This window comes from Heliangelus exortis, chromosome 1 (genome assembly GCF_036169615.1).
Source record: "Heliangelus exortis chromosome 1, bHelExo1.hap1, whole genome shotgun sequence".
Taxonomy (NCBI): Eukaryota; Metazoa; Chordata; class Aves; order Apodiformes; family Trochilidae; genus Heliangelus; species Heliangelus exortis.
Genome location: NC_092422.1, coordinates 20,034,511 through 20,058,232, shown reverse-complemented (window position 1 = coordinate 20,058,232; position 23,722 = coordinate 20,034,511). Strand labels below are relative to the sequence as shown.

The window sequence follows — 23,722 nt, the reverse complement described above, 5'->3', positions numbered from 1 at the left end:
TGCACAGGCTGTTGCCATGTGTTTGGATTATTCACACATCCTTTATACATCTTCTTCACACATCCTTTATACATCTAGGAATTACTATCTGCAAGAGCGGTTACTATAATGTAAATTTTCTTAGTATTTTTATTTAAGTTACCATGAGACTACATATAGGGAAATACCAGAAGGTAAAACAGCTCCAGTTAAGAGCGTACTGAGGATGGTAACCTGACTTGGTCCTCCCTCAGGGTGGTTTTGGTTATATGCATTAAAGGCTAGAAACCCATAAAAAGGACTTATAGAAGGAGCTTGTGAAGGACTGGCAGAGGCATGGGGCCCGAATGGGTTTTCTTAAGAAAGGTCTACCAGCTGGTAAGGGTCCAGGTGAAGAACATGTCAACGTGCTTCTTGAGGGTCTCTTTCTTTCCCTCTTTGAATTGGGCTGTTCAGTTTCTATGGACAGCTTTACACTTATTCACTGGGTAAATTAGAACACATCCCAAATTCTGATGCTCCTGCTGCCCAGGAAGCCACTGGACTGGGTAATGTTTTCCATCTCTAGGCTGTATGAAGAGGCTTCCCATCCATGGTACGCTGGGTCCTGGAAGCAGCCTTGGCACTCAGGACATGGCTGAGGCAGGGACATGGAGGAGCAGTTCCTGTGAGCTGACAGTCACAGATTCACAAGGGAAGAGGTGCATGAGCCTGAACTCTTATCATAGAATCATAGAATTCTATTCCATAGGCTGGGTTGGAAGGGACCTCAGAGATCATCAAGTCCAACCCTTGATCCACTCCCGCTGCAGTTACCAGCCCATGGCACTGAGTGCCACATCCAGTCTCTTTTTAAATATCTCCAGGGACGGAGAATCCACCACTTCCCAGGGCAGCCCATTCCAATGGTTGATCATCCTCTCAGTAAAGAAATTGTTTCTAATGTCCAACCTAAACCTCCCCTGGCACAACTTGAGACCGTGCCCTCTTGTCTTGCTGAGAGTTGCCTGGGAAAAGAGACCAACCCCCACCTGGCTACACCCTCCTTTCAGAGAGTTGCAGAGAGTGATGAGGTCTCCTCTGAGCCTCCTCTTCTCCAGGCTGAACAGCCCCAGCTCCCTCAGCCTCTCCTCATAGGATCTGTGCTCAAGTCCCTTCACCAGCCTGGTTGCCCTCCTTTGGACCTGCTCCAGGACCTCGATATCCTTCCTGAACTGAGGGGCCCAGAACTGGACACAGGACTCGAGGTGTGGCCTCACCAGGGCTGAGTACAGGGGCAGAATCACTTCCTTGGACCTGCTGGCCACGCTGTTTCTGATACAGGCCAGGGTGCCATTGGCCTTCTTGGCTACCTGGGCACACTGTTGGCTTCCTGTCAATCCAGACTCCCAGGTCCCTCTCTGTCTGGCAGAGGTCTTCCAGACCTCTTGGACATGACAGGCCAGAGACTGCCTGAAGAGTGAGTAACTTCCAAACTATGTCCTGAGACAGGTACAGTGGATGCCTCAGGATATGCCACAATTATTATGCAAAATCGTATTGTGAGATAGGCCAGGGTATCTTCACACATCTCCATGGTAGTCACAGCGTCAGAGAGGGATGCTAGCTCAGGTCCAAAGCCAGGACAGCACAACTTTTCCTCATACTGCAAAATGAAGTACTGCAAGCATAGAGGTGGTTTTTAGGCAGTTCCCCCTTCCTCCACTTTCCTGTTCCAGCATTAGGCCGTTCCGTGCTAGCTTGGGGGTCAGCAAACATCTTTTGTATCAGCATGCTCATGAGACAGAGACAGAAATCAGCAGTAAGACATTGGTACAAGAGCTCTTTAATTCCAACCCATCACTAATTTTTGCATCTGTTAATCTTCACAATGCCTAAAAAGAGATTTTCCTCTAAATTACAGCTCTTCTGTAGTGCTACAGGGTGAAATCCATCCCAATGTAACCTACCCTGATGATCAAGCCAGCCCAGCACCACCTCACTGGCAGGCAGGATAAGAATATAATCTGGTTAATAATGTGCTGCAAAGTGAATAGACACAGCTCCCCAAAGTCCTAAACTAAAATATTTAATTGAAACGCTGGTGTTCCCCATTTGGGAAACAAACGCTTAAAAAGGAGAAGGAGAAGTTTTTGCATTTTTAAATTTTTTTTTAACGTAACCCTTACACCCGAATCCATGACTGGCAGATGCTGAGACGCGCCAAACATACACCGCCCAAAAGCCGGGGAACTATTTCCTGCACCACCACACCAGAAATCAGACAAAACCGGGAAGACAGCGACCAGCACAAGGTGATACCCAGTTCTAATCCTCCTTGAGGTGGAAGGGGGGGGAGAGAGGGGCAGGGAGAGAGAGGGGCAGGGACACACACACACCACACACACACCCGCCCCTCATCTCCCCCTCAACCGCCACAACGCCCGCACGCGCGCGCGGCGGGAGGCACCTGCGCAGGCGCGCGCGCACGAGGCGTGCCCCCCCCCCCCCCCCCCCCTCCCCATCCCCACCGCACACACACCCTGCGCGCGCAGGGGGCGCGCACCTGCGCTGCGCCCTCAGCCCCGCCGGGAAGGGGCGTCCGGTGCCGTCGGTCCCGCTGCCGCCTGAGGGAACCGGGGGGAGGGAACCACGGCACCAACCCTCTGTTCCTTCTCTCCTTCCTTCCTTCCTTCTTTTGACCCGCCGGGGAAAAGCCCAGGTGACCGCGGCCGGGGGAGGAAGGGGGAGGGGGGAGGATGTGCGTCGGGTGTCTGGTGGCGGTGCCCCGCGTCGAGTTTGTAAGTTCTCAGGATATCGCCCAGCACCCCCCCCCCCCCCCCCCCCCCCCCCACACACACCCCACTCCCTTCCTCAGCCCGGGCGGGGTTCCCTCGCCGATCTTGGCCGATCCTCCTATTACCAGCAGTAATCGCTCCTGGAAGTCGTGGCTGCTGAATAGGGGGATTTACACCGCCCCGCACCCCAAATTGCGGCGCTGAAAGTGGCGGGGGTTGTAGCTGTGTTGTGGGCTCCCTCCCGTGCCTGTGCCTCCTTCCCTATGCAGGTGAAGGGAATTTGCTGTCAGGATCACCCAGCCTCCGAGTGTCTGTGTCTGTCCCTTGGCTCTTAATCTTGCGCAATTTTAAACATTGCCCTGCCCCTCCTCCCCCGTCTCTGTTTTGGTTTTTTGTTTAGATTGGTGGGGCTTTTTGGTTTGTTTGTGGTTTTTTGTTGTGTTTGGTTTGTTGTTTTGTTTTATTATTGTCATATTTATGTAACAAGTGCCTGCCTGCACGGTAGATTGGTGTTGCTGCTGTCTAGGGCGTTGCATGCTCTGGGGGTGCTGTATCCAGTGCTGTGTCTGAACATTAAAAACCATGTCTTTCCGTTGAAGAAGACAGGGGTTAAAATGAATGAAGATCTGAAGGTTAATTTGAGCTGGCTGCCTCAGGATCATGTAGAAGCCAGCTCTACCGAGAATGCCTCAGCCACAGGCTCCTCCCTGGTTCCTGTCGTAGACCCAGAGCCTGAGCTTTTGGTAAACCCCTGGGACATTGTCTTGTGTACTTCAGGGACTCTTATCTCCTGCGAAAATGCCGTTGTGGTCCTTATAATTTTCCATAATCCCAGCCTTCGTGCCCCCATGTTCCTCCTGATAGGCAGCCTGGCGCTGGCAGATCTCTTAGCGGGCATTGGATTGATCATCAATTTTGTTTTTGCATACCTTCTGCAATCAGAAGCTACAAAACTGGTTACAATTGGACTGATTGTTGCCTCTTTCTCAGCATCTGTCGGCAGCTTGCTGGCTATCACTGTTGATCGTTACCTCTCCCTGTACTACGCTTTGACTTACAATTCAGAGAGGACTGTCACTTTTACCTATGTCATGCTTATATTGCTCTGGGGAGCATCTATCTGTATTGGACTGCTGCCTGTAATGGGCTGGAATTGCCTCAGAGACGAATCCACCTGCAGTGTGATCAGACCACTCACTAAAAATAATGCAGCTGTCCTTTCGGTCTCTTTCTTGCTCATGTTTGCCCTCATGCTGCAGCTCTACATTCAGATCTGTAAAATCGTGATGCGCCATGCCCATCAGATTGCCTTGCAACACCATTTCCTGGCCACTTCCCACTATGTGACCACCCGAAAAGGAGTGTCTACTTTGGCCATTATTCTGGGGACTTTTGCTGCTTGCTGGATGCCTTTTACGCTCTATTCTTTAATAGCAGATTACAGCTATCCTTCTATATACACCTATGCCACCCTCCTGCCAGCCACCTACAATTCTATCATCAATCCTGTAATATATGCTTTTAGAAACCAGGAGATACAGAAAGCACTTTGGCTCGTCTGCTGTGGCTGTATTCCTTCTAACCTGTCTCAGAGGGCAAGATCACCCAGTGATGTCTGACTGGCAGCTAGGAGGACGCTCCTTAACGTGTTACTTTCCAGACATTCTTGTGACAGTGTCTTTGGTTTAGGTGCATTTATTAAATGGTGTGTGATGGGTTCATCTAAAAACCACTGGATGCACTGACCTCCTTGTTAACAGAAAACCCCAGTGACCAAAATGAATCCAGTGGTTTAAGGGAGGTTTCCAAAATCAAAACAATCAGTGTTACAGATTTACAGTGTTGCTCAGGGTCTTTTTATTGTGTTACCCAGACTTTGCCATGTTTGCCATGATTTTACATTAAGTTTGCTAATTAAAACTAGATTGAAACAGCATACCTCCTTTGAAACTGTTTATGTGACTGAGTTCAGCCCTACTGCATGCTCCAGTCTGCTGTCAGGATATTTTTTCCCACTTTATTTTTAAAGCAGAAAAAAAAGTAAAGAAAACCCACGTCCTGTTACCCCATTTATATACCATCAGAATACTGTTCAAAATAATGGCCAGTTATATTGGTTTATATGGTATTGTTCTACAAATTTGGTCCATGTGAGGAAGTGCTTATATAGGTTTTTATTTTAGGTCTTGGCATGAATTAGTTTAATAATTTAAAGGGTTACCCGATCTCTTCTGAGTTCTGACTGGATGTTTAAAAAGATATTATGCTTTGCCTTTCTTTTCAAAAGTCAGCCATATGTTTTCACTTAGATATGGGACATCAGAACTCAGTATATTATTAATTTTAAGAGGAAAAGTCCATAGGGACTTCCAAAATTGATGAAACAGTATGGCCTCTTTTGGCTATGCATTCACCATAGATTCGACACTAAGTCTCTCAGACAAGTTTATCTTATCAGTAGTGTATAAAAAAATCTAGTAAGATATCATACAAATTGCTTGTAACACACACATTTACATGAAATGGTTCCCCTTAATTTTGTTACTAACTTGCAACTGTTACTACTGTTTCCATTGTTCTGCTGTATAATTTGAAATACTGACATTTCTAGATTCTCAGAGCATACCTGATTCATAATTGTGTGCAACCAGAACTGCAACACAAAACAGTATTTTCTCCTTTTCTGCCTGTTCTGTCCATTCCAGGTTGTGATTCTTCACACAGTATGCACGCCAGTTCCCTTCATTATAGGATGATAGTTCTGGTCTAAAAAGCAGAGCTTCCTCTCATGAATGGTTAAGTTTCAAACCACTTCCAACCTTTTACTGAAGCAACATTAGAATGGAATAGAAATAAAACATTGTTTTCTAATTTGAAGACTTGGTTGTCAGAGAGAAAATCTTCCTGGCAGATGTCTTCAAGAAACTTAAGGTGTACCCTAATGGAGTGTATGGGAGTTTATAGTACCACTTCCATTAGTGTCAGTGGGAGCTTGTTGTGTTAATGCCCTGGCATCAGTAGGACCTTACATTCCCTTGAATGTCAAAGTCTGCATACTGCATTCAGTATCTTCCATTACAGTTAAAAAAAAAAAAAAAAGCTAACAAACTCAAGTGTAAAAATAGCAATATTTACAGTTCAACGAAAAATATTCCTGTTTAGTATAGATAGTAGAGACAACTGTATTACTGGTCTGGATTTTTCCAAATGGAATCTGTCCTTTTCACATGGATGTTTGGGTGAATGTAGCTTTTTGTGGCAAAGTTTCTGTGACATTAAGAATCAATCATATGCTATACACAAAGCTGAATCTCAAATGTGAACGAGTTGTCTTTAAACAAGGCTCTGTAGAGATTTTTATGAGCAATAATTAGTTTTTATTTGCAATGCTGGGTTCAAATTCCTTTATTTACTTGGTTCAACCAGTACTATATTTGGCTCTTATTTTGTAAGCTGATTAGTTTAATAATTGCATGGCATGGTCCAGTAGAGAGAGCTGTGAACTTGCAGCTCTCTTGACTTCACTTTGATTTACAGATGCTCAGCACAGTTAGACTATGGCCCCTGCTCAGTGTAGGTTATTGGTGTTCTTTATCTACTTCCGAATGCAAATGAGACTCTTATGAATTTTTGTATAAGAAATAATCACTTCATAAATATCCATACTATGTATGCATGCACTTTTGCAAGTATGCAAAGTATTGGGAATTAATAGCATTAAATGTCATGAGCTGAGTAATGTAGAGAAACTGAATCATGTAGAATGGCACTTCTAAAAGCAAAAAAATAAGTTTAAGTAATCCAAAGTTTACCCCTCCTGTTCCCTTCTTTTCCCCCATTTATTCTTTTGAGTCAAATTCCTAAGATGTTTGATGGAGCTGAGCAGCTAGAACTGTGACCAAAATTCAGTCCGGAGGGCAACTGTTGTTTTCCTGTTTTCAGACCTTATCCTCTTGGATAACCTAAAAGCACTGGTGTTTTTCTCCCCACAGCACCCAGGTGGTAGGGAAGCCAGAAGAAAAGAGCACAGAGGGAGATAATGTTGTCCCCTCTTCTCGTGCTGGTTCACTTGGTGTCCTTGTCATCTTCCTCGCTCCACAGGCTGCTCAAATCTACAGAGGCTCTCTAGAGTGCCAGGGGAGCCGACCTTTTCCTTCTGCCAGGATGGAGAGATTTGTAATTGGAAGCTCCTCTCCTGAGGAGCAGTGTGAGTCAAATGGAGGAAAAAGGATTAATTATAGAAGTCCCACAAAGCTAGCTCATGGGGATGTGACTTGCCCTCATTTGAGCAGTAGCGCAGGGTTACCTTTCACCACAAACAGATGAAAACGTGATTATTCCTCCCAGGCTATTGCTGTGACCTCCAGTGAAGATGTTGTCTCTTTGAGAATTATTTCCTTAAATTGAGACTGTGCAGCATAGGCCAGAAAGCCCTTCTGGAAGCCAGCAATGTAGCTTTGCCCACAGTTGTCAGACCAAACTTCAGCAGGGGTTGTAGTACTGGATGGATGCTATAGATCAGGAATGAATTTTTGAGAGGAGAGGCAGAGCTGTGGGTGCAAAGCTGCCTACCACAGCTGCACAAAAGAAATGTTTGACAGGAGGACACTTTTCGGGCCCTGCAGAACTAAGCAATTCTTTGCCATCTCCTCAGAATTACAGTGTACGCCCTGGTTCTGTGTGGTGATGTGCCAATATCCATTCAGGATCCCTCTAAAACTGGCAGAAATGCAGCCACCTTGCAGGATTGTTGTTATCCCACCAAAAAACACCCATGTGTATGACCAGAAGTGTTAGCACCACCATTGTGTGTACAGTCAAGTGTCTTTCGTTTCTCCATCGTAATGACGAAAGACTTTTTTTCTTGACATGTAACTTCAATTCTTGAAGTTCATTTTTATTTATTAACATGGCTGATGTGAAGTTAGTAACAGGTTGTATCTTGATGGGCAAAATTTACTGTGTATAGTTTTTTCATCCTCAAAGCTTGAGAAAGGATTTTTTAAAGTTTTTTTTAACCATTTCTCCTAACAGTAAGATTTCAGCAATAAGGGGAAATACATTTTTAGCACAAGAGCAATAAAATCCTCCATGTTGTGGGTGCTAAAAACCATTGAGGAAACTCAGAGCAATATGTTCTTTATACAAGAAATAGTGACTTGCATAAATACACTAAGCAAGCAGAACTCTTCCTTTGTTAATTGAACTGATGTAGAATGTTATTTCTGGTTGGCTTATGTTACAGTTACTGAGTTCCTTCATAGAATTACTCAGCAATAACCTTTTATCTTACTTCTTGGATCCTGAGTTTGCGCTATTTGCAAGAGAGAATTATGTACTGCAGTGGTGATTTTTATTCTTTTCGTTGTTTGGTATTTAGTTGTACATCTTTCTGTGGATAAACTCAAAATCAGGATTTCTGATTGCAACTTGATACTGAGAATGCTCTTCACCAAACAAAACTGAGAGTACCCAAATTTGTAATGCACATCAAGATGGATTTGATAAATGGTGCTAGTCCATTCTGAAGACAGCTTGGCTTTTAAAAGAACAAAGTTGTGATATCTTTGAAGAAAACCCTTACCAATAGCCAGGATATTTGGAAGCTAGTTGAAAGGCCTGCTGTGGCTACTGTGTCTTCCTGCCATGGACTCTCAATGACATAAGGAGCTGTCTCATTCCTTCGTATTCAGGGGCCAGCCTTGAGGCATCTTGGAGTCACTAAAACCCGTCCATGGACAGCAGTGAGCTTTGGCTTAGCCTAGCAGCAGTTATTTTCTGTTGGCTAATTATCTTAGGGATCGTTGAGCTTTTAAAAAACAAGATATTTGTGGACTCATTTCTCAAAAGGGATGAGCAACCTGCAGTGTGAGTGTGGCTGGAAGTTGGGGTGCAATAACATTACTACAAATGAAGCCCCTGAAATGTAACTACTACATGCTCATTACATTTTTTAAAAAATGTGGTTCTGTAACATTCAAAAACGTATTTTCAAAATGTTGGCCCTGAGTTTTATGAAGAGAAAGTATGTATGGTCTGGTTTTGTATGTACAATAAAGAAAGAAAAATAATAGTTGGACAGAGTGGTCACTATTTAAAAATCAGCGATTCTGTCACTTAATCTGGGATACTGAATTGTTCTTAGTCCTTGAAACAGAAACCAACTCTGACAACTTTCTAGAAAATCCTGAGTACCCTTAAAAGCTTTGTAGCAAAAGTAGTGGGACTGGCATGGTTGCCAGTGCAAAATAATTTGATGTAATAGCTCTGTTAAGAATGAGAGTAAGAGCAGCATACATGCACACCAGCTGAAGGCAGATCAGGTCCTAGGTGTACACAGCAATAGCAGCAGAAAAAGGAGAGCAGCATTTCTTTAAGTCAGAATGCTACAAGAAGAAAGCATCAGAGAAACTCATACTGGATCCTGTGTTGTCAGAATTTAAGAATATTTTGAACTGCTTCTGGCCAAACTGTTTGGGAAAAGGTATCATGGTGGTGTACTTTTTGAGGGGAATCAAGAATGGAGCTAGGTCTATGAAAGATGTAATTAAAGGTTAAATATCTACATGTAGACTGATCACATCTCTTTTGGAAAAGATCTTTGAAATCAGAATCATGTTCAGAACATGCATTAAATGCAGTTGATAATCTGTCCTTCTCTACATATTTGTTTAAAGGAAAAAATGATGATTTGCAGTCAGAATTGCTGTTTGCAACCAGACAACATCTTTTTACAGTACATTATATAATTGGGAAACACAATTTTAAATATTTCTGTTTCCTGATTTTATTTTTCTGATTTTTGAAAGAATTATATAAAGCAGTGGTTAACCTTCTCTTTCAGTGCCACATATAGTTTGGATTAGTGGTAGTCTAGAGATGTGCCATGGAGAAAAAAAAGATCTCTCAATTTCTGCTTATAGAGAGGGGACTGGAAGGAAAGGGCCTGCTTTGTGTGTCATGAGTAAGTAGAAGTATAGGAAAGATAAATTGGGTGTGCTTATCTCTCAGTAAAAGAATGATGGGACTCCCAGTAAACTTGAAAGACAGCATATCTAGAAATACTTCTCTGGTACAGAAGGAAACTACCCCATGGAACTGGGTGCTAATAGCTTCTTCAGACCAGGAATTTGCAGTTTCTTTTAATGGATTGGAAATCTGGATGAACTGCAAGGATCTCTGCTTTTATGTTAGGTGGATGGTGAATGATGTGAGGGTGGAAGTCTTCATAGCTTTGGAAACAGCCAGGTATGTGGTGCTTGAGTTTTGATCCAAAGGATACTTGAATATGTTAACAGGTTATTTTGAGCTGTCCATTTTGAACTTTACTGGATGGAGCACCTGAAAGGGAGCCTGGGGCTGCTGTTGTTCTGGGGCATAATAGGGCAGCAGTCCCATGCCCTTGTGGCTGGCAGTATTGCTGTTCTGGTTGAAAGATGCACAGAGAACAGAAAGGAGGAAATATGATTAGCAGTGAGGTCCTCTTCCCTTAAAAATGTGACCTCGTGTTTTATTCATATTATTACTTGTCTTGTTAGCAGTATCACTCCACTTGAAATCAGAAGAATTTTTTATGTGGAAAAATGTTGAAAATAAGAAAGTAGAACCAACAGCAGCTAGTTTTACAGTTAGTCATTATGAATTTCCCTTTCTTCTGAGGATCAGCAAAGTCTGTAACTTTGCAGTAACTGTTTCTTTGAAAACAGTATACTCTTGCACTAAAGAGCTAAGAAGTCCAGGCAGCTGTTTATTTGCAAAATTATTGTGATCTTGTAAGCCAGACAAGAAGAAGACACAGTTGTATATTTCACTATGTTATATGAACTTCATCTAGAAGAGAAGGGAAAAAACCAAACTGAATGTAGGTTAGCTGAAACTGTACTGTTAATTAACTGCTGCATCACTGCTGTGATGCAAACTAATTGAGTGCTATTGAAAGAATGAGGAGAGATTTTCCTGTGGAGAATTTTTGGAAATGGGTTGAGAGAGTAAAACTAATTTTAAAACAAAGGTCAGTCAAACTTGCCTCCCTAACTTTTGAGGAAATTGTCCTCACCTCCCCAAACCTTTTGTTTTGCACTCTACAGATGCCAAGACAATTTTTAAAAACCCTTGCTGGCATGGTAAAGATTTTACTTGACAAGATAGTACTATGGGTTTCTCCCTCACAGGTGGAGGAAAGACTTTTATGTTGCAAAACTAATGAACTGATTTATTCATTTGATAGCTCTTAAGTAAAACAGACCCCTCTAAAGATCATACAGTACTCTAGAGATGTTCACTGCACATTCAGAGTCTTCATTAAATTACTAGTGCAGAGTAATTCAGCTGGTGGCCATAGAATTATGTGGTTGGTTGGTTGGTTGTTTCTTTTTTCTTTTTTCCTCCAGTAATAAGATGTTTGGCACAGACCATTTTCTTCCAAGACAAATGTTGGTTTACAGATGTACTCAATGACCTTAAAGGTCTTTTCCAACCTAAATGATTCCATGAATCTAAGAACCTGCCTCTCATAAGTGCAATGCTGCATTCTAGAGAGAAGCTTAGTTACAATAATGTTAATAGTTCGTTATTACACTTTCAGATGTACGAGCAACACTTTTTCATTGAAAAACTTCAGCAAGCATTTGCCTGCAGGGTGGGAGAGGAAAGCAAGTGAAGTGCTGCTGTTTTCTTTGCACTGGCAATACTTTTTTTCTTCAAACCATTTGATCCCAACCATGTGTTCTGTCGGGATGTCTCAGGCCTAGTTCTGGTTTCTCAAGGAAAAAGCAAGTAATAACTGCACATAGTGAAGATTTCAGCCTGCAAGGATTTGCCTTAGAAAATGGAGGGGCCTTCTACTTTTAAGGAATAGATGCCAACAAAATAGATCTGTTTTTTTTTTAAAGAGCAAGGTAGTTCTTAAAAGGAAATACCTATGTCCAGGTTTAACTTAAAGAATTGAAGTACTAGTTATATTACATGCCGAATAGAGAGAAACAGTTTCTTAGAGTATTTTGGTATTTCATTAACTTAATTATTATGATTTATCACACTTAAATACTTACGTAGTATAATTACCTACTTTATATACATTTATTATTATTTAATTTACTTTTTATATGTGTGATTTGCTAGATAGCATGCTCTGTACATTCAGCCTTTTAATGGTCAAAATTTAACCCCTTTGCTGAGGTAGTTTCCTGATTAAAGAGGAACATTGCCAAATTGTATGAATGTTGCAAACACTGAAAGATTCAGTGCTAAGTAATTGATATTTCAACAAACAAGGGCTATCCAGAGATTCTGGAAGGGATGTGGATTTTCATGTCTTTAATTTGGACAGATCCCACTGCCAGCTTTGCCATGACAGGAATGTGTTATATGTTCATATCTGGGACAGATTAGAAGAAGGATATTTATTACTGACAAGAGCCTATATAGCACTTCTGTGCACACAGAGCTCTGTTATCTCTCTCACAGGTGCTTTGGTAAGAGGACCTTACGGATGATGAGTTTTAACAGCAGTCCACGTAGTCCATTGACACAGGTGCACCTATTGCACTGTCTGATACTAAGATGGGGAGTATTACAGTATCTAAAAGAACCTTATATATTTATTTTTAAGGAGTATGTGAAATACACAATGCTTCAGGGGCATTCTAGGAAAAGTGACAAGGACCTATAAGATGTAGGAAGCTCTTAATGCATTGACTAATTATGGTCTCCATAGAATTTTTTTCTTTCTTCAGCTTTTGCCAAAATAATCAGGAATTCAGCTTCCCCTGCTTTCAGGGCAGAGATATTTTACAGCATGCAAATGAAAACAGCATGACCTGGTCCCTTGAAAATTAAGATAGTCACGTACACATTTAGCAGTGGATTTGGTGGTGCTAGGTTTATGGTTAGAGTCAATGATATTAAAGGTCTTTCCCAACCTAAGTAACTCTATGATTCTGTCCTTAAAGGGACATCCTGTTGTGTCCCCATGGAGCCTGGGGAGCTGTTCCCCCTCTGTGGGTTTTTGTTTTGCTGCTTTTTGATTGCCCTCTGGCAATGCACTCCCTCAATACATGAGCAACACGCAGTGGGCCTTGTGGTGTCCCTGCCTCAGGGGGCGCCTGGAAAGGAAGAGCACAGAGGTGAAGCTCTCTCTTGGACAGTGTTGATCCCAGGGTCAGAGCACGCTGGGTTTGGAAGGGAGATGTGCTTTGAGCATAGATGTGTCTGAAGACATGATAGAAGATTGTGAGCCTTCTTTAGTTGCATTCCAACCAGATTTCAGCTTCTTTTTTTTGTATTTCCCTCTCAATGTAAGGAGAAGCTGCCCTTAGTCTGGGAGGGGGGGAAATAACTTGATTTCTGGGAGTCAGCACGCTCCAGCATGCAGCTGGTGACATGGCAGCTGTCCCAGAGTGTGCAGCTGAGTGTGCAGGAGGCTGCTTCTGAACTCAGCCCATTCCCACAGGTTAAAATGTAGAGGAGCAAAATATGGTTTTCCAGAATGTGGAAATGTGTGTGATTTGTGCCAAAAGTGTGGAATGGGTATTGCAGCTGGGGAGGCAGGTAAAGTGCCTAAATCACATATACAGCAAAACCCTCGGGCGATCTCTGGAGTTACTTGCCTGTTCTCGTTTTGTTTTTTTCTGTTAAGTTGATAGCAGTACCATGAATGTAGGGAGGAACAGGAGAGTATGGACTGTTCTGTGGGTAGAGCCCACGGAAGGAAGTGTGCAGTCATTTCTAGGAAGAGCCACAGTAGACCTCTATCTGTTTTGTATGTCTGCATCTTTTTACTCTTTGGGGCTAACATCTGCATTCATGTCATCTTTTGTCTGGTCTCAACTTCACTGTCACAGCCAAAACCTATAACAGTTGATTGTGTTTACAAACAAAAAGAAATTTCATAGGATAAAATGTTATAAATGTGGTTCTGAAATAAAGATGTAAACCTTTGTATTGAACTTCAGGCCATGAGATTCAGAAAACTCTGGGCTAGTAGAACCATTCATCATTTTTTAAAGTAGCTAACAAGACCTCTACTTTTAATTGCCAAATGAAACTAAAAATAACCCATAGTTTACCATGCTTATCTCATGAAATTTTCAGAGTGTGCTTTTCCTAGGAGACATTGTATGATTCATAGAAACTCCTGACTGCAGGGTGGCTCCATGCTGAACTCTAAAAACTTCAGCAAAAGCAGCTCCGTGGGGTTAGATCTCATGCAACGCGTCTCATTAGAAGCCAAATGACTTTAAATCAGTAATTTAAATTCTGCATGTTGTCTTTTTCATATGAGAATGAATTACTGGTTTAGTACATAAAGACCTGTGGTTATTTCTTATACTAATTTAGGATTTTTTTTCATTTATACATGGAAGTTGAAGTTTGAACCATAGCTTGCCAGTATGTGAAGTAATTTTAAAAGGAAGTGAAACATCTTTGCCTCAGTTTACCTTAAGATTAAAGCTTTGGATTGCAACTACAGAGCTTCTTGTTGTATACAAGATAGTCATTTAATGCACTTTATTTAAAAAAAAGGCACAAATTATTTTGTTTATAAAATGTTACAATTGCACTATGCTGTAATAATTGGTTACTAAATATAAACTGTACAGTTTTGTAGTCAACATTGTGTTTAGTCATAAATGATTGAAACAATTACATGTTTCAGTTAAATGTTAATTTTATATGTGGTATATGTAACCATAAATAAATCTTCCTTTCTAAAAAAACAGAATGGTTATCTGTTTCATTTCAATGAATTTCACATTATTTCTGTTTCAAATAACAAAGCAATATTCTTTCTAAAAATGTAAAATAAGTTCCAGTACAGAGAGATGGCAGATGATATTAACAACTTGGGGGATTAAATTCAGATGTGCAAACTTCAGTTGAACTTCTGTAGATCCCCTGCATCCACTAACACTGCAGAAGGAAATACCAGGCCCTACAGCTTTGTACAAAAAGTTTGAAAGAAGAGCTAACTGGAATTCTTGAATGTTGCATTGTAAATGAAAGCCAGAGTGCCCTTCCAAGTCTGCTTTTCTTATCCAAGTTAATTTACCTCCACTGCATTGCACTTCTGACACACTACCATTTGTTATCATTGTGTGGGCTCAGTTTTGGGGAACAAAATTCAATACAGCTGTATAAGAGGGTCTGCATTGGGTCTTGCTAAATGCATGTAAATACTTAACATTTGAGTTAATGACCATTAAAAATCACTAAAAAGCTATTTTTATCTGTCACTCCACTTCTCTGATTAACTGGAAGAGTTAAGAGTTGAAATAAACTACGTTAATGAAATGCTTGTAGATCTTTTTGAGTTTAATTGCTGAAGCCTGAAGTTGGACGATAAACTGAACTGTTCTGCCCACACAGTGCATGTTTAACCTGCTCCTGTAGTCAAGGAGGACCAGAAACAAGCATGGAACAGCAGGGATGGATGGATGGATGGATGGATGGATGGATGGATGGATGGATGGATGGATGAATCATCTTGGCTTTGCTGTGTTAGTGCCAGTTCCACACCTAATGGCATTGGCATCACCTGAACAGCTTCCTGGCAGTCTCAGATAGAAGTCTGGTTAGGAGGGCAACATGGCTGACCAAATCAATAAATAGAATAGCCAGAATTGTAAAGGAACCCTTATTAAAGTGGTGGAAGTATTAATGGCCTTACAGAACTTGTAGGTATCCTCTTTTTCTTCAGTGCTGATAACATTGTTCTGCTCACAGAGCAATTCAGCAGTATCATAAACTCAGGAAACAGCACTGAAAGGGTGTTTTGGATTAACTGGGGACTTCAGGCACCAGCAATTCTTGGACCACCCAGCAGCAACTGCTTTGTGCCCCCTGCCAAATGTATATCACTTTATGCACTATGATCAGGTGTTTTTGTCTACTATGACTGGAACTAACCAGATGGAAAGATCAGATTTTTAATAATGGCCGTGCAGCAGAAAACCTCTGTGGCCAATAATAAATGGTCAGTGAACTGCGAGGATAAAATACTTGAAACTGTCAGGACATCAAATTATTTCCATGCAGCAGAAAGGAAAAGAAAGTTTCCCTCTATGAGGCCCACAAATGGAAATTAGAAGAGTGTAGACCCTTTGGTTCAAGGAGGCTTGGCTTAAGCAGCCTGGATCCCCCTTCCTGTCTCTATGTTCTCTTAAGTATTCGTGAGTCACATCAGAGATCAGCTGCTGAGTTAGGTGGACATTTGCACAAAGTGCAGGGTATCTTATCTTCTCACTAAATCCTTATTAATTTTCTTATAGTAGGGTATCAAAGAGTGTCTACAGCCTCACCACTCTTCTACAGCATGGATCTTTGTGCAAAAGTCCATGCAGTTAATGGATATTTAACACTCATAATTGAAAACTGTATAGGAAATGTGATCAACCTGGCATGTATGACAAAGACAATTCAATGCTAAAAAATTTCAATACATATATACCACCATCTAGGATCTAAATAATATTTTTCTCTGGAATTGCTTTTAAAGCCTGATTTTTAAAATTGTTTTGTTGAAATGTCATCTTCAGAACAGAAATGCTTCCTGGCATTGTTACTCTTTGTATTCTTCTCACTTGGATGTGAGCTGAGCAAACCCAGTGCTCTACAGCATGTAACGACCAACATTTGGCCATTAATACTTCCACCACTTTAATAAGGGTTCCTTTACAATTCTGGCTATTCTATTTATTGATTTGGTCAGCCATGTTGCCCTCCTAACCATACGTCTATCTGAGACTTCCAGGAAGCTGTTCGGGTGATGCCAGTGCCAACATTTGGTTCCTACATGCAAATCAACTCTTACCTGAACATCTGCTTGCAGATTTTATTGGGGGTTTTTTGTTCTTTTGTATCTGCCCAAGTGTTTCATCCCCTTATTTTGTGCTGATTTTAAGGATGGTGGCCTTTCAATACAGGCCATGGTTTATCTGACAACAAAACGTATTTTAACGCACCAGGATGCTGTCTTCCAACCAGTGGCCCAGCAGAGCTGGTTTCATCTTCGTGTTTTATTATGATATGTGAAATTTAAATGATACTTGACAGAGAGCCTGTATAAATACGTTTTTAAGATGCATCAAGTTTGCCATCCAAATCATTCAGCTTACAAGGGGAATGCAGAGGAAATAGGTGGCCTTACAACATTTCAAACATTAGGCAGATCTAACCAGGAATGAGAGGATTCCAGATCTCGAACTGTAGATTCCCCCTGGTCTCCTGGGTATTCTTACTCTTTCACCTTTGCAGTAGGGGTGACAAAGGGAGGTCTGGTGTTCATAAAGGTTTCAGGTTCCTTCCTTCTCTCTCACATGATATCCACTGCTGTAGCCTCTGGTTCTCAATCAGCTTTTTCCAAGAGCTGATCTTTCTCAGTGGTGCTGCCAGCAGTGCACTGCAACAGTGTCATGGCAATTACTGTTACCCAAACCAGGCACCTTCGAGGGCATCAAGCAGGAGAAGGAGGCATTTGCCATTTGAACCCAACAGACAATTATTTCTTTCTTATTTCCAAGCAATCAGACAGAGCCAGTGCTCTTGAGAGGGAAGCAAAGACAAGCTTCTACTTTGCTCCCATTGAAGTAGAGGCAGGGAGGACAACTGGAAGAGGAGGCTGCTCCCTGCAGAGCCTGCAGACTGTCCCTTGGCTCCACTGCTCTGCAGATTCAGCTGAGTTCATTGCCTGGCAAGTCAGTGTCTGCTACGCTGAGCAGGGGCCACGCAGCAGCACTTCTTCACTCCCTTAATGCTTTGGCTCCTTCTGCAGTCTAGTTTCTTGTTGAAATGGGCTTCAGGATTTATTGTCAATGTTGGATTCTCAAGGCATTCACTGCTTCCTGTGAGAGCTAATACAGAAGATCTGCGTTTTTCTTGTTGCTGGTTTTTTCAGTTCAGCTCCCTGGAGTTCTCTGTGGTGAGGTTTGGTTTGGATGTTTGGGTTTTTTTACCTTCTAGGAAGAAGTCACAGAAAAATGTCAGGACTCCTTAATGGGTTTGTCTGTTTCATTCATCATGGTCTTTCTGGACAGTGTTTGTTTGCTTTCTATCCAGCCACAGCTTGTGCAGAGCCTTTACAGAAACACGCTCAGCCTTGCCAGCAGATGTGTCTGGTTTTAGATCTGCAAACTGCTGTGCTTGCCATCACAGGGCAGATCAGGCTGGCTCAGTTTCAGCAGCTGCATGTCAGCTCTGAGGCTGCTCTCACAAGTTGCCCACTTCCCCAGGAGCAGCAGCAGCCCTTCTCAGATAGTGACAGGGACCTAATTCTGCATCTTGCAGAATATTCACTAAAATTGGCCATTTCTGCTGGCAGCAGGTGAAGCCAAGAGAGCATTCCCAGGGTGTGGTTCTGATGCTTTGGTCACTACACCCCTGGACCTCGAAAGAGTGGGGTCTGAGGAACATACAGCAACAGGCACTGGTCAGAGAGACCAATTTTCTTTCCCTTGTGGTAGGAGGTTGCAAGCAGGTGCAGGAACAGACATTTACCTGTCTGGAATGTGCTGTTCAGACATCCACAGTGCACCTCCTAGCAGGAAGAGTCACCAGGCTGGATGGGTATGTGCCAGAAGTCAGACTTGTCCCATGGACGTGCAGCTGGGCTGTGCTGGTGGGAGTGTGCACACAGACAACCCGTAAGAGCCTTTTGGTTTCCACCTCCTATCAATTCAGTGTTTTGTTTGTATTTACATTTAAAAGGTTGCCTTACCAGGGATTGTTATATTTGTCTTCAGAGATGAGATAAAGCATTCACCAGAGCCCAGTAGTTTCCCCTATTCTCTTTAGTATTTTTCTGCTTCTACTTGGTGCAATTGGAGGCTGTTTTAATGAGCGCTCCTTAAAGACACACCTCTCTCTCTAGAGATCCAGGTAGTGGAATCTCCATCATTTCCATTGCTTCACAAAATTATGCAGTTCTTTGTTTTAGTCAAGTTAAAAAAACTAACAAAATGCTGCTTTATGTCCTTCTCCATCATCTCACCTTCAGCAGTCATTTGCAGAAAGGCTGCTGCTTTTTCCTCTGCTTAGAAGTTTGGGGTTTTTTACACCATTTAGGTGACAGATTAATTGTATGATAAAGGACTTCCCCAAGCACAGGTCCTTCCCATGTGTCAAAATATCAATGGATTCCATATTTAACATCAAACACAGCTGTGTCACAGCTGTAAGTTAAATTTCCCTGTGGATAGCTTGCATTGATAGAGTATTCCTATAGAGAGTGCTTCCTTCTGGAAGGCTTTCTGAGGCAGAAATCAGCACCCCCACAGCCAAAATCAGCAGCAAAAATCTGAGCATCAGCTGAGCACCTGTAATGATCTTCGTATACACAGAAAGTTAGAGCCATATATAGAATAATTCAGGCACTGTATGATAAAGTAGCAGAATTGTTTTCAAAGATGCAGAAGCCTTGGCAAACACATGTAAAGTGCTTCACAGCAGATGGCAATGTGAGCAGAAAGAAGTCGTATCAAGCATGCAGCAAATACAAATATCTGTTGCTCTTCCTTCTTGCTTCCCCCAAGCACTTGCTGTGAGAATATGGCTGCCTGTCGATGTGCATTTGAAGTATCAATGCCTAAAAAAAAATAATATTACAATGGATTCAACATCTACTTAAAAGTTTTGAACAATTTTCACTCACTTGCCTGCAAAGAGTCAGGTTCCATCCTAGTACTTCCCTGTCAGTGGCTTATATCATCTGGAAGAGAGCATCACCACATAGAAATTGTAAAGCTTAACATAAAATCACCAAATTGTCAAGCTGACAGTGTAAAAGAGGCTGGCATCAGCCTTCTGGTGTTGCAGAGGAAAATAGCAGTGTAACAAAGAGATGAAAGGCTCCGAGTAATAGGGTAGGGGAAATGTTTGAATACTTCATGGATTCTGTGAAGCTCTGGGCACTGTGTGCCACCTCTCCTCATACCCTGTAGAAGTCTCCAGTCCAAACCAGTGGAAAGCCAAGGGGAGATGCAGTAACTGTGAGTTTCTGATCAGTGGATCAGGTTAAAGGCTATAAGAAGCCCAAGGTTTACTTGATCCATTAAAAGCTACAAAAAGCCTCATCTCCAATTGGATTTTACCACATGCTTTTTAACACAGGTGAAGAATGGCTTTGTTTTCTCCTGATGAAGACAGAGCCCAAGATGAATTTTGTAACCAGCATCCATTGGTTCAGCTGTAGCAGGGGCAGTATTTCTTGCAGAAAGGTCACAGGCCATTTGTAGCTTTCTCCACCAAAAACAATCCTTAAAAGTCCAGTTACAAAACCACCTAGCAGCTGTGTAATGCACTGTCATTGCCTCTGGGCTGCAGGGGCTGACTGTGAGAACCAGAACTAGAAACAAAATCCTGCCCAGGAGAGATTTTGGGTTTGTTACTGATGGTAAAACCAGAGCAAATGTGTAAGTAGAAGAGCAGGGCTGCATTTTGTGCACAGAGCATCAGTGCTAGGATCTGGTGTTTCAGAAATAAGTGGAGCAATGAGCTGGTGTCTGTATTAGATGAGAGCTTGATCTCTACAGTGAATGTTGTAAAAGAATTCAGTAAGCAGCACAGAAACCTTTTGATAGCTCTGCTTTCCCTCTTGTTCACCCTCGGGAGAAAGAGAAGTCTGGGTAGCTGGTGAGATATGGAGATGGCTGTGAGAAAAGCATCTTGGAAGCCAGCAGGTCAGCTGAGAGGGACCCCTCTCGGGCCATCCTGGAGGAAACAGTTTTAATCTTGATGCTTGAGCTTTGAGCTGGAGGAAGGGCAGAGAGTCTGTGAGAGCAGGGCACAGTCCTGAAGGTAAGAGCAGGGCACAGTCCTGATCATAGAATCATAGAATTGGCTGGGTTGGAAGGGACCTCAGAGATCATCAAGTCCAACCCTTGATCCACTCCCGCTGCAGTTACCAGACCATGGCACTGAGTGCCACATCCAGTCTCTTTTTAAATATCTCCAGGGATGGAGAATCCACCACTTCCCGGGGCAGCCCATTCCAATGCTTGATCACCCTCTCAGTAAAGAAATTCTTTCTAATGTCCAACCTAAACCTCCCCTGGCACAACTTGAGACCGTGCCCTCTTGTCTTGCTGAGGGTTGCCTGGGAAAAGAGACCAACCCCCCCCTGGCTACACCCTCCTTTCAGGGAGTTGTAGAGAGTGATGAGGTCTCCTCTGAGCCTCCTCTTCTCCAGGCTGAACAGCCCCAGCTCCCTCAGCCTCTCCTCATAGGATCTGTGCTCGAGTCCCTTCACCAGCCTGGTTGCCCTAGACAGGATAACCCAAGACAAGATCTTACTGCTGTATAAAGTCAAACTTAGCAGGGAAGATTAATAGAGAGGAACTGGTGGGAAACTGACATTTGTATAAAATGTAGAGACATCTGTGTTTCATCCTACAAAGTCTTTATAATAGCCAGATTATCACCAAAAAAACCTGAGATCAAACTGCTGGACAAACCAATACCACCTGGTGCTGCATTTTGATATTAAGGCATTTGTTTTGTAAGCACACCCATGTGGGAAGGTAACAACAGAACAGGTGAGTCATAGGTGGTTCCAGAACAGCCTCTGAGAAGACACCTGGGGGGCTTGGTTTATTCAGCTTGGAGAAGAGATGGCTCCACAGGGACCCAGCAGTGCCCACAGGGAGGATAACAAGGTGATAAATCCTGCATTTTTACAGTGGTGCTTGATGAGAGGATGAGAGGCAACAGATGTAAGCAAAACAAGTGAGGTTGAGACTGAGTACAAGGAGAAACTGTTTGCTTCTCTGGAGAGTGCTTGCCTTGGGCATAAGCTTTGGAAATAAAATTAATTAAATTTAGGCCAAGGTGTTCCTTGGCCCAAAACATGTTTGTCATATTCAGAGGCAGAAATAGTATTTAAAATAAAAAGTTAACATTTGTGTGTCAGTCTTCTCAATAGATAGACCAGAAAAGATCAGAGTTATGGCATGAGACACCATTAACATTTAGATTCTGAGTGGGAACAAACCTCCCAATACCATGAAAAGTGCATCCATTCTTGGTGAAACCAAGGGGCTCACAGTGGATCAGCATCAGCCCAAGTTGTAGGCATATTTCAAGTCCTTGGGGCAAAATCATTGGAAAGAGCTAAAGCAGAACTTTGTGTCTGCAGGGCACCTGGGACAGCACAGCCTGCAGTCCTTAGAACCATAGATAACCTGTGCTTAATACACATACAAAAATAAAAAAAAAAATCAGTCAGTTATCAGCTCACCATGATTTATTTCTCTACTGGAAATAATTTGAGGATATCAGTCTAGTTGGTGGTGACTGACCCATAATCACTCTGACATTTGTTTCTTTTATTCACAGACTGGAAAAGAACTGAGAGTACTTAAGTAGCTTCAGGATGTCCTGTCCTCCCTAGGACTGAGGCACAAGGAGAAGCTTGCACAATTTCTGGATGAAGTGAGCCTCCCAGTCTCCAGGACTACCAACATGACATATCCAAAAACACTGAAGTCACAGGAGGGAAAAAAAAAGGAGAAAAAACATCCTGCCACTGCCAACATTACCAATCAAATACTAATGCTTATGAAATAAAAATTTTCTATAGCAGCTGCTGTTTTGAAACTAAAATATAATCCCTAATACTATTTTTAATATTATCTCTGGTGTTATCTCTCTAAATATAACATTATTTTCCTGCAATAATAGAATAAAATGCTACATGTTCACAGTTTATAGAAGTTTGTGCTCCCTGCTCTAGCTTGCAAAGGGATCAAACCACGTGGGTAAGTGAAGTAACAGCTCGTTTGTCACTGTCCCAGGTGGTTGTATAAACCACTTGCTAGGAATCCTCTTCAAACTGCTTTTGTAAGCTGATTTTAGGATTTTGTCCTTTAGAAAGGTTTCATTGAAAGCCTTGAATCTGCAACAAGAAATTGTTCCTGATTAGTATTACATGCATTTTTAAAAAGAATTTTCACACAAAAATCTGATGGAAATCTCCATGTAAGCCACCCGGACAGATTACAACAGGGCCCCCACCATCCCACCCAGCCAAAACCTGCTCACCTGGCAGCTTCAATCTGCATCAGACTGGGAGAAAAACATTTTCCCTGTTAATTTGCAGTCAGTCATTGGAAACTCTGAGTACTAACTCCTCAGTGATGCATTAGCCCACCCTGAAACATGACAGAGGACACCAAAATCTGCATCTTGTCCTTGGAGGAGTGTGAGGCTGCCAGTGAAGCTCATTACTCAGTGTGGCAATGAGGGAGGAGGGAACATGGGTCTTAAGGAGAATGTGGGTTATAAACTGTGCCAAGTTTTACCTTTAAAGAAAAATATTCTTTCTTAACTTTTCATTTATAAAAGCAAAAACCACACACAGAAAATACTGTAAAAAATGTCCCTCCCTCCCTGCCTTTAAAACCTACGCTCTCTGACCTGAGCTCCTTTACTCGCCACCAAACCCCTCTTGCTCTGGGTTGGAGGAAAGTCCCTGGCAGGGTACAGAACATGATGGGGTGTGTGTGTGTGTGTGTGTGTGTGTGTGTGTGTGTGTGTGTATTCACATCACCCCCCAATACTCGTGAAAACGAGGGCGTGGAGAGCCCCATCTGTGTGGAGTCCCAAAGGGCCGTGTTGCATGCATGATGGACACTGACAGCACCCACCTGGAATGGTGTCATACACACAGCTACATCCATCTGTAAGGTGAATCCCATCCATCACACCTCTACTTCCCAATGGGATGTGGAGTGGACAAACAAGAGAGGTGCTGGTGAGGAATTCCCAGGGGAGCCTGCTTGGTGTTTGTGTTTCCACACATTTGCATGCAACAGAATTAATATGGGTTCCATACACCTCACAGAGCTGCAGGCATGCTGGGGGGGCATAGTGTGGCTGCCACGTACAGGTACAGCATGGATCCTTGTGTGAGCTAATTCACCCTGCCAAAGCCAGTATTGGGGTTCACCAGAGCCTACTGTCACTTGAAAGACAAA

The 23,722-nt window shown here is 42.5% G+C and overlaps 1 protein-coding gene across 3 annotated transcripts; it reads left to right on the top strand.

The window, feature by feature from the left end:
* Positions 1-2,538: 2,538 nt before the first annotated feature.
* GPR12 (G protein-coupled receptor 12) lies at positions 2,539-22,326 on the top strand. 3 transcript variants are annotated; one of them, XR_011724339.1, is made up of 2 exons: positions 2,539-2,680; positions 22,083-22,326. XR_011724339.1 is itself a non-coding variant. In XM_071736330.1 (2 exons), exon 2 carries the CDS (start codon positions 3,371-3,373, stop codon positions 4,373-4,375), a length of 1,005 nt encoding a protein of 334 aa, XP_071592431.1. In that variant the 5' UTR covers positions 2,565-2,680; positions 3,359-3,370; the 3' UTR covers positions 4,376-14,478. The 3 variants fall into 3 exon arrangements, 1 of the variants encoding a protein (XP_071592431.1); XM_071736330.1 differs by lacking the exon at positions 22,083-22,326 and adding an exon at positions 3,359-14,478 and having other exon boundaries at positions 2,565-2,680; XR_011724340.1 differs by lacking the exon at positions 2,539-2,680 and adding an exon at positions 3,365-3,499.
* The last annotated feature ends 1,396 nt before the right edge of the window (positions 22,327-23,722 follow it).

What these genes read in the sequence shown, in the direction of transcription:
- GPR12 (XM_071736330.1), top strand. Translation starts at nt 3,371, where the DNA reads ATGAATGAAGATCTGAAGGTTAATTTGAGCTGGCTGCCTCAGGATCAT.